General features: G+C 38.7%; 2 protein-coding genes across 4 annotated transcripts; one reads left to right on the top strand and one right to left on the bottom strand.

Moving 5' to 3' along the window:
• Positions 1-249: 249 nt before the first annotated feature.
• On the bottom strand, positions 250-4922 carry LOC111264728 (putative peptidyl-tRNA hydrolase 2). Of its 2 annotated transcripts, XM_022840845.2 has the most exons (5): positions 4694-4922; positions 3846-3999; positions 3216-3381; positions 2655-2893; positions 250-2497 (listed from the first exon to the last, which is right to left on the bottom strand). In XM_022840845.2, the coding sequence occupies exons 2-5, from the start codon at positions 3992-3994 to the stop codon at positions 2296-2298; spliced, it is 756 nt and encodes a 251-aa protein (XP_022696580.1). In that variant the 5' UTR covers positions 3995-3999; positions 4694-4922; the 3' UTR covers positions 250-2295. The 2 variants fall into 2 exon arrangements, with proteins under 2 accessions (XP_022696580.1, XP_022696589.1); XM_022840854.2 differs by lacking the exon at positions 4694-4922 and having other exon boundaries at positions 3846-4655.
• Positions 4923-5056: 134 nt separating this feature from the next.
• On the top strand, positions 5057-10501 carry MED17 (mediator complex subunit 17). 2 transcript variants are annotated; one of them, XM_022840719.2, is made up of 7 exons: positions 5057-5174; positions 6460-7274; positions 7474-7679; positions 8169-8428; positions 8794-9039; positions 9315-9527; positions 9971-10501. In XM_022840719.2, exons 2-7 carry the CDS (start codon positions 6506-6508, stop codon positions 10185-10187), a joined length of 1911 nt encoding a protein of 636 aa, XP_022696454.1. In that variant the 5' UTR covers positions 5057-5174; positions 6460-6505; the 3' UTR covers positions 10188-10501. The 2 variants fall into 2 exon arrangements, with proteins under 2 accessions (XP_022696454.1, XP_022696459.1); XM_022840724.2 differs by lacking the exon at positions 5057-5174 and adding an exon at positions 5193-5349.
• The last annotated feature ends 13 nt before the right edge of the window (positions 10502-10514 follow it).

The following is a 10514-nucleotide window of genomic DNA, read 5'->3' as shown; positions in this document are numbered from 1 at the left end:
CTAGATGTTAGTGAATAAAAAAAAAATATAAGTGTTACTTTTCCGCTTTTTACAGCAAAGGAATTATGGCTAGTTCCGTTATTATAAGCACTACCTTTTAAATAAATTCATCGTAAAACTAGGTTAAAAATAGCAGCGTCGCTGATAATTATTTTAAGGCACGTTCTACTTCAAGAATCAAAAATAAGAACATCATTCAATATTTCTACCTGTAGGTAGTGGATAAGAACTAAAGAACTAAAACTGCTGTTCGTTTGCTTTTATTTTCGAATTTATTTAGCTCCACAGTCCTTTTCTAGTGTGTGCACATTACTTCATTAGATAGCATCAAACTATATCATATTAGTCGTAATAATAGTATTTTAATCCTTGCAATGGTACAATACATTATGCGGTATTGTACGCTATATGTACGGATCAACCCTGTATGTTTAGTGTCTTGGTATGTTTGCTTGTTGTTACTGGTGCCTGTGTCCTAACAATGTATATATATACACAGATATCTAATAAACAATTATTTATTACAATTTATTAGTAAATGTAGTGACACTTTTGCCACCTAGTGATGATTGTTTCCGTAACTGCGAGAGAAGTTTAATGCTTATTGAGGAGCTGGAGTATATTGATCCTATATAAAAGAGAACAAAGGGACAAGGTGGATATACTATTTCGCAAAAGACAGGTTTGTCCGCGATCACCATTACACATATTCTTAGTTGCTAATTTGACAGTCGCGCTGGTAAAGGTTAGTTCTTTTTTTGATGGTTAAAGTCGGAAATTGATCAAGTAGTCGAGGTTTGCGAGAAACAATTTAGACTTGCTTGCTTGCAAGGAATTATTAAGTAATAGTCTGCTTCAATTAATAACCGCATTTTATAATGATTAGTGCTCGAAATTTATTGTCCAACTAAAGCGTTCATGGTAGACTTTTTGCCACATTGTTTTTGCATCAGAGGAGAACAAACTAGTACAGGATTTTTGCGATTGTCGAGTATCAATCTCTAAATATGCAAGCACTATCGCCCCTTAATTCCGGCAGAAAATACGAGTTCCACTACACTGTGTTTCGGGAAAAGTTGTTTATCGTTTATTTAGGAAGAATAGTACCGGTATGAAAACTAATTGGCCGTTACCTTACATTATAAAATATTGTGGACATAGCAATCTACTACGCTGAAATTTAGTGGCGTGATCATTATTGGTGGAAATCACAAACAGCTGATTTCTTCCGCCATTTTATTGTAAGTTCGTACAACAACTGGCTTGCCAATCGTTCGATGGTTTAACTGCGTTCGTAGATGCAGCCTCTCATCGATGTGCGGGGTATATAACGAGAAACAATAGGCATTTAGTTTAAATCACGTTTAGGACTGACTGGAGCGGTTAATGGGATTGGAAGTCTACATAAATTAATGTACAATCCAATGCTTATCTCTATATAAGAACCGTGATTTAATATACTGTCAAATATCTTAATAACAAAATCACACTCATGTACGCTTTTCATAAATAACAGTAGCAATAATAATAATATAAGGATTAATAATTTGTAAAACACAAAATATTTGTAGCTTATTTGCGTTAGCTGCTAAGCCAGAAGCAATTTCTTTTAGTTGTATGGTTACTGAGATTTGATTTTGGTTCCGTAAACCGAAAAATCACTAAGCACAATCTAAATAATCACGCTAAGTTTTTTTTCAAGGTTGCAGTGTGCAGCCTTGTGACCAGTATGCGTATCTTAACCCTGCGGGAAAAATCAAAGAAAGAGAAAAAGTGAGAGAGTATTTTTCAATTCATGTTTTTAGATACATTGAAACTGGATTACGAGCTAAGCTCTGTAACGTTCAGCATAAAATCAGTGAGATCTTTGATTTAACAGATCTTTTCCAATTTTTTCGCTTAATAATTTCATAGTTATATTTCACAGCGTCGGGTATAAGCAGATTGTATCGTTTCCGTTTACCCTTTAGCTCAATATATGTCTTGGGTTTGTTTTCAACTCTCGACCTATTTTGTTCTATGTCCCTTTCTAACCTTCTATCAGTGATGCTCAAAACGAATCTCCTGTCTCAAAAATAATACCACGCACGCATGTACACAGATAGTTGACGACGTATAGGAAATAAAGGTGCATAAATCAGAGCGTCTGAACTCTAATAATTACACTGTGCAAGAGAATAGTAATGCAGTGTTTCCCTGTAGCGGTGTCCTACATCTAGTAGCAGGATAAACCGTAATCAAGGGAGGCAACCGCCTTGTTAATACGGAATAACAGACAGCTTTCTGCCGAGTCGGTTAGAGCAGTCTCAGTTTGCCAGTGACACTGTTAACATCTTCGACCTTGCCAAAAATGGACAGAACGGTCAAAGATCCGGCAGGTACCTGCGTTCGGCCGGCGTCCTCGACGAGATAGCATGGAAGATCCTTCTCTTGGGCACTCTTTTCAAGATCTAAAAGCTCTTGGGTGTTCTTACCTTTCAGGCAAATTTTTGTCTCACTGTAATGCATAGATAGTCAGAATTGAAAACGCGTTAAAAAGGCCAGTCTTCATACTAAACGTAAATAAGTGTATAAGTTTATCTAGACATTCAAATGTAGTAACAAGCGGAAATTTACTTGGACGTGCTCATAGAAGCACGAGAACATAAACTCACCCTGAATCTTCCCAGGCGCAAAGCATTCGACCGTATCTGAACTCATCGCTCATTAGAACCCGAAAAAGGCCCACAGCCGCATGACCCACTTGTGCTCCAACTTTTCCCGTTCCCATGGTTAACTCGCCGTTAATAACAAACACCATTTTATAGAGATCTCCCGACAACAAATCGCCTTCATCGTCAGATGAAGAGGCCGACGAGCCATCCGGAGATGACATAGCGTCATGTAAACTCCACTGAAAAACAATAGAGGAAAATATGGAAAGCATATCAGGTCCAGGTCTGTGTTTTAATGATAATCTGTCAATTGTATAAAACCTTAAACAAAAAAAAAATTTATTAATATGGTAGCATTATTTATTACGGGCACGACTATCGCTTTTCTGAACAAACTGCAAACTATGTATACTAGCCAATTTTGATGTCGGTAGTTGTTGGAATCTGTTGTGACGTAATTACTGAATAGGTTAGCTGTTGCTAGGTTGAGCTGATATACTAATGACGCATTTCCAATTGTTGGAAAAGTAAGTCGTGCAAAAATATTGCTACAGTACGCACCCCAGGCGGCATTTGACTGCTATTTACTGTATCAATGCTTTCAAATAGCCAGGTGGCTGCGGAATCTGCTGATGAATTATTCGTGTGGTAGAGAGCTTTTACAGCGTCGCTTTTGCGAATTCCCATCGACATCAGCGCACGAAGGTAATTCTTGTTTGGCAGCCACCTTGAAAACGCCATTATTCACATAATGAAAAATTGTTACATGAAGGAAACTTTTCACCAATATAGAGCTAGCTAAATTAGGAACAGAAAATTTAAATAATACCTTTGGCCTTCTTCTAAAAATTTGTAAAAAGAAATACGAAAACGTACGTATGTTCAAGAAAGTATAAGTTATTAGTCAGCCTCATTAAGTACACCGACATTAACTAATACAATAGGCGCAATTGTGACTAATATTGTTTTAGCTTTAAGCCTCATTTACTTCATATCCAAGAAAAAACTAAATATGAGGTAAATTACTGATTTTCATTGTTGAAGATTAGCTCTAACTGAAACACTACTATTATTTCTTGAAATCAGTATAAACTTTTCACTTGAAGAGGTCCTAACACGTTACAGACCTTATTCATGCTTTTTTTTTTAATTGCCATCAATAATTATTTAAATCATCCTTTGGTAACTTACTTCTCGTCCTTGATTATCTTTTTTTTTTCAGTTTTTTCTCCATGGGACCCCTCTGGAACGTCGTCCCCAACTTCTGACATGTTTGCGACTACGCTGGTCGCATCTACTCGGCTCTCAGCGCCTTCAGGGCCCACTCGTTCGCCTTCCATTATCACTAAACAGTTGGAACAAGAGGTTAATCTACTACTCTCTCGTTGCTCTTTAACATGAAAAAAACTAAAAAATACATAATAAACTGTTATGGAATGACTGTCAAGTGTATCCGCAAAACAAAAAGCAGCAGTTTAAACTTAGTCATTACTGTACACTATGGCTCAATTAATTGAGAGAAACAAACAATTAAATTAGGGACTTGTAGATGTTAAAAAAAACTTGTCACGTAGTTTCTTGCGGTTGAAAAGATAGCATGACAATAGGCACGCTTAGTAAATACATTGTTTTCGAATGTTTTTAGAACATAGGATCATGTGTTAGCTCCAATGCACGTGATACTATAGGCAGAACGTTAAAAATAGCCTTTTCTAATGCACAAAGCTATCAGTCCTTGTCTAAATTGCGCGGCAAGTTATGTAATCGCTAGTCGTAATCGGGATTTAACGTTTAATAAAATAACAAATATGAAAGCTGTCATCCAACACAGTCTCTTCAGCGCTTCTTAAATCTTAATATATAATCGGTCACACAGTAATACTGTACGACAATGGAGGTGGCAGATAATAAAATGCCGAATTTTCTACTCAGCCATGTTAAAATGTTTCCCTTCTCTAAGTAACCACTGTGATCATTCAGCAACGAGGCTACCAGGCACGTGTTCGGGCAGTAACGGTGAAGAAGATCCAATTACTTACCAAATGAACTGAACAACACTGTAGATTCAGCTGACACTGAGTATTACAGGAACCTTATAAGATACCACAATGTGAAAAAGCATAAGGTCTTCGCTAGTGTTTATTACAGGAGACTTGTCTATGCAGTCACCCAAACACGTTCGAATTGTCCATTTTCACGGGACTTGGACAATTCGGATATTTCTGCAAGCAGCTTGCTCGCACGCCTAGAGGCGTAGCTTAAGTTACGCTCCATTTGAAAAAATATAGCTCCTTATTTTCTGGTTTTTAGAATAATGCCCACATAATATCTGAATGTTAATCATTATCGAGTAATTATATCGATGTGGTCAACGCGTTTGACGTGCATTCTGTACTGTCCAAATGGGCGGACCCAATTCGATTGGGGCGCGTTGTGTTTTGATCGCATCGAATGTGGGAAAAATGCCGGTTTTTCTGAGTTTTTCATCGTTTTAAGTGGCTGTTAAGGTGCTGGAGATTGGTGAGTAAGCTGTAAAGAACAGTTATAATATTCGTCTCTACAGAACTTCTAGCGCCAAAGGTGCCCAGATAGCCAAATTCGGTTGGTTTAGCATTGTTTGAACATGGAATACCAGCCGCAGTCATCAAGATCGGCAGTCAACTGTTTCGCTGTGTCAAGATTGATAAATTAAAATGTTAGTGAACATTTCGGTGCTGAATCAGATTGAGGTGCTCATATATGAAATTTTCATTTCGTGCGGCACGTTGTCGTAGAAATAACCATTACGGTGTCAAGCAATGTCTTTTGCCCGCCAAAGCTTTCTGGTGCAAAGGTCCCGATCATTGAAGTGCCATAAAATTTAATCCGACTCTTCTTCACATGGAAGTAAATGTTTTAATATGCCTGCCTCTAGAAGAAAACAATAATAAAGGCGGTTCATGAAAGTCAATGTATTAATCATCTCATTACAATTGTTATATAACGGCAAGTAAGAATAAATGATTATATGGATATGCTTTCGTGTAACAATGTTTATGCTAAACATATGACAACGACAATAAAAAAAATTAATGATTACTTACTTTAAGAGACTTATGAAATGGAGAGCGACCCGAATGGGTTAATTATATGCATGGGATGGGAGTGCTTCAGTGCTTATATTAACAGATAGTAGTGCTGTCTTCCTCTGCCCAATCCTAAATGTCATTTAGGCATCACTTTCCATTGAACAGTTTAATTAGAATGTTAGGATAATTTCGTAATAGAAATGAATGCTGCTCTCCTCAAAGCTTTGCCACTCAATTGATCTACGTTAGATTTTTGAGCGAACTTAGAGATGTGTGTTATGCTGATTATAGCATGTGTTTGCAATATTACGCCTTAATTATTTGTGTTCGCTTTCTGTCTGTTCGGAATACATCATTCAAATCTACATAAGCGAAATACCCGTTCTAAGCTCAGAAGGTAGTTTTAGGCCATTCATTTAGCCAGCTACAAGAAAACCGCCTTCTGTGTATCTAAGAGCACTGATGAAACAGCGCTTGACAATGCACTGTTTTGAACCCGTTTTCAAGGAAAAGGGAAGCAAGCCTTTAGACACTCATATATCTTCAATAATAAACCAATTTTTTTGTTATCGAAGGTCTCTTATCGAAAGGACGGTATTTGCTTAAGGTTTTTTTCTTAAAAGGTCTTTTGGCTTTCCAGTATCAATGTTAGATATAGAAGTTTTGTTTGACATCCTTGAAATGCTTTTTAATTAGCCTAATACAGTACTTTTTCGTCTTGGACTCTGCATTTTCAGACTGGTGCTAGGTGTCCAATTATTGACGTGACAAACAACGACCACTATGGCTGCGATGTCCGCGAATGCTGTCAACGTCTCCGTCTCAGTCGAAGTGGGCCAGGAATATGCCGTTCAGGAGATCCATTACGATGGCCAAGAGGTGTACACCCAACCGCCTACTATGAGCGAAAAGCTTAGTAAGCTTGCACACAAGATCGACTTCAACGCAGATGAAGATGATGTCACAACAGAGGAGACCAATGCTAAAGCTACGTTCCAGCCTTCATTGTGGCCTTGGGATGGTGTACGCAACAAGTTAAAAGCGGCTCTTACCGAAGTGTCGGTTCTTGCCGACGTGTTGGCAATCGCCCGCGAGAAAAAATATCTCGTTCTTGACCCGGTTAGCCAGGAACCGGTTGAACATAAAACGAACGTTATCCTTTTGGCAAAGAAAAAGGCATTAAATGCTGCTGGCGATATTTTACTTAAGGGAGCGACCAATTTACGCGGAGCTACGCAGCAAGAACAGATGGGTCGTCGAGTCAGCACAGACTTCCATACAGAGCTTCTTCTTATGCGACAATCGTGGCGATTGCGAAAAGCTGGTAGTTCGATTCTCGGCGATCTGAGTTATCGCAGCGCCGGATCACGTTTCTGGCAGAGTGGAACCTTTGAGGTGACAAAAAGTGCTCACGCCCTAGCCGTCTCTCAGGGCGAAATTGCTGCTGGTCAAAATCAAGGACAAGACCTTCAAAGGCCCCCAAGTTCCGTAAAGATTACCTTGCCGAGTGAACTTGAAGGTATCAGCTATATACAAGTCACAATACAAAAAGGTAAGCAACTATATCTGCGGACCTAAGTGCGTTTAAACAAACGAGCTTAAACAAGAACTGCACAAAACCGACATTATTTGCTATAAATACTGCAGCAAGTAAAATTCTAGTTGGCACGAGCATTTCCTATTATTGAAGTTACATATAGCAGGAACACATATTAAATAACACGGAAATAAACTACCTTTTTTTTCGTTAGATATGGAGACCATTGCCAGTGGCTACCTTTCGATTAATCTGCCGCAAGATGCATTTTCTAAAGTTGATTCACCTTGGCAGCAGCGCTTAGAGGCTGCCCAGAACGTACTCTTCTGTAATGAGCTGTTTGCTCAGCTTGCCCGCGAAGCAGTTCAGCTGCAGCCATCAATACCGAATCTCGTCGTTGGCAATCTTATTACTAGCACGGTAAGCTAACGCGAAGCGCAAAATTAAAGCAGTAAAAATAAAATCAAACAATTCCATTGGTTTACATTTGGTTGCGCAAATTATATTTACATTGTATAATATCATTATTGTTGCTCTACGGCCCTGAAAAGCTGGAAATTATTTCACTATACTATTTCAAATTTATTTTAAATAAATAGTTTTAGAAACAATTTCCTGAACTTATTTCAGTACTACTTCACTAATACATCAAGATTGTATCAAGTTGTTATATATTTGATTCAATTAACAAAACCTCTTGCATTTTGCTCATGAACATTAGCATTGCGAAAACAATAGAACACTTAATAGAGTTTAGTCAAATTGTTTATCTAAGTAAGTATATTTATTATATGTTGTTTATCTACTAGCATCTAATAAATCAACGAGCTCTACGAATAGCCGACAGGTGCAAGCACGATAATCGAGCTTTCTTCTGAATCACTGAATAATTTCCACCCGTTGTTACAGCTGTTTCCCGGTATGCAGATGTCCATTGGCCTTTGCCATCGGACGTTGCACGAACGCCGACCGCAGGTGCCTCAGTCTCGTTTGGATCACAAACACGTCCTTGAACACTCACTCCATCAGCTTCTACGAGATTTCCATTTCAACATACTGCACCATTCGATGCCACATCCCGCATCGGCACCATTGGGCTTAAGCAAGAGGCAACGTTTGGCAGGGCCAGAAGCCTACGATAGACATACCCTACTGGAAATGGCAAAAAAGTAAGTTCTCATACTCTATGCTCAAATATGTGGAAGGCATGAAAGGGGCGTCTAAAAACTTTTGCATTTATTGCCATGTTGTGTTGAAAATATATCAGTTAGTACTGTACGTAAGTCCCCTTCTGGAAATTATAGCTATTCGTGTTTTTGGTTTGAAAATTGCACGTACAAAATACATTCTGATCAGATAATCTGATTTAGATTCGATAGAGTCGTTTGCGTATAATATTTTTTCAGTTCATTATTTCATTTCCGCTCAGCGACTTTGTGTTAGTCAATTGCAAACGTTGTTGCGTAATGAACTATTGTCTTAATTACGTTTTGACGTTTTATGCGTTCCATGGATTTGACTTTTGTTCAAACAGCGAAACAATATTAGAGAAGATTATTGCACAGACCCAGCACGTAGTTTTGCGTCTTGGTGCAACAGTTGTCATTGACCAGTTTGCGACCGAGGTGAAGGATCCTCTGATAGTATCACACTGGGTCGCCATGTCATCGCCAACACAGCACTCAGTCAAACTGAAGCTTGTGTCACACGGTTATGAGAACATGTGCCGTACACCGCTTGTTATCCATGTTGGCCAAAAAAGCCTCAAGGCGATCCTAAGGTAAGAATCCATTGACCAGTTAAATAACGGGATTCTCCGGTGAGACCGATTGCTCATGTAACGAAAGCTGAGAAATCCAATCCTAAAATTGCGAAGAAGAAGTTAATAAAGGAAGAAATTAATAAATTCAGTCATTTTTTCATGTTCGGTTTATACATAATCGTCGTAGTGGTGCAACGAACAGTGTCGGGATGATTCACTTTCTTGCAATGGTTAACCGTAAGGTAATCTAACACTGTGTTCCTGATCTGACGTATGCGTTTCTGTTTCATTAGAGATGGCCGTGTAATATCGCTTGGTTACGAGCCTACGGAGTTGCGGTTTTTGCTAATGGCGCAGGTGGCACAACATCAGGTCTCTGCGGTACAGACTCTAGCTAAATACGTAGGATGGAAGGTCCTTTCGACCTGTGGCTCTGTTGGCGTTGGGGGTGTTGAACCTCTGGGAAACGCAAGCTCCATCGTAATGGCTTCACCTAACGGCGAAAAGTATGTTGAACTTGCGGCATTAAGTGATTATAATCTATGAACATGTATTAGTTTTAAATAAGATAGATTGTTCTATGCCTAAATGCATTGTCTGTGTATTTCCCTTTTGAAATGTAACGTACTGTAATGACGATTCGGTTAGCCCACATTTTTTCATTCACGGTAAACTCTCAATCTCTAAAAACACTGTATCCGTAAGAACACATACATAGAGCTCTTCTACTTACTTTGATATAGTAATTGTCATCATATTAGAGTTGTATTTTTCTTATGTTATACCTTTTTTACGGTAAATATTGTTCGGTTTCCCCCTTTTTCTGTTTTAAGCGCTTGTTTCAATGTGTGTTCTTCGTAAATATTGGGTTGCTCGTGTTTATATAGGTGGTGGGCTACGATTAATGGGTACTGACCTTAGCAATTATCCTGTTTGCTCCGTTTTGCAGAATCCTTGCTGTAAGGGTGAGTCCCGGTACGGGTGTTAAGGTGTCACTTTCGTCCACCCCTCAGCAGCAGGACTTTTATCCTTCATCGTTAGTCAAAGACCGCAAGTGGCACCTCCTCAATGGACCGTTCAAGGAGGTGTCACTCGATCGAATGCAAGGCAAAACTTTCCTCAATAAAATGGAGCACCTTATGGCGGCCCTCACGGCGTTACAGTAAACGAGCCCACCGTGTAACGTTTACGTGTTTGCACTCTTTATGGGCTATGTAGAAATTTTAACTCGCAATTCCACTAGAAACTGCTAGGATGGATGGAAGATGATTTTGAGAAAGATTATTTCGAAGGGACCCATTCAAAATAAGCTTTCTCCTAAATGACATACATATGATAACGATGATAAGTTGATAGCAATTTATGAGGCGGCTTATGTTGAGCGCCAGTGTGGTGCGTGGTTTCAATGTATGTATTATTTGTAAATAAACTCAACCTTATATATATATATAATCTTATATACGGATTCGTCGAAAATCGATGCTGTTGTATTT

The sequence above is a fragment of the Varroa jacobsoni genome, unplaced genomic scaffold (genome assembly GCF_002532875.2).
Source record: "Varroa jacobsoni isolate VJ856 unplaced genomic scaffold, vjacob_1.0 scaffold_98, whole genome shotgun sequence".
Taxonomy (NCBI): domain Eukaryota; kingdom Metazoa; phylum Arthropoda; class Arachnida; order Mesostigmata; family Varroidae; genus Varroa; species Varroa jacobsoni.
Note: the sequence above shows the minus strand (reverse complement) of the source record. Positions and strands in the feature narration are given on the sequence as shown.

Excerpts from the sequence above, each read along its gene's own strand:
- MED17 (XM_022840719.2), top strand. The coding sequence starts at position 6,506 with ATGGCTGCGATGTCCGCGAATGCTGTCAACGTCTCCGTCTCAGTCGAA. Across the intron at positions 7,275-7,473 it reads ACAAGTCACAATACAAAAAG|ATATGGAGACCATTGCCAGT; the intron begins GTAAGCAACTAT and ends TTTTTTCGTTAG. Across the intron at positions 9,528-9,970 it reads GCTTCACCTAACGGCGAAAA|AATCCTTGCTGTAAGGGTGA; the intron begins GTATGTTGAACT and ends TCCGTTTTGCAG.
- LOC111264728 (XM_022840845.2), bottom strand. The coding sequence starts at position 3,994 with ATGGAAGGCGAACGAGTGGGCCCTGAAGGCGCTGAGAGCCGAGTAGAT. Across the intron at positions 3,382-3,845 it reads AAGATAATCAAGGACGAGAA|GTGGCTGCCAAACAAGAATT; the intron begins GTAAGTTACCAA and ends GGCGTTTTCAAG. Across the intron at positions 2,498-2,654 it reads TGCGCCTGGGAAGATTCAGG|TGAGACAAAAATTTGCCTGA; the intron begins GTGAGTTTATGT and ends TATGCATTACAG.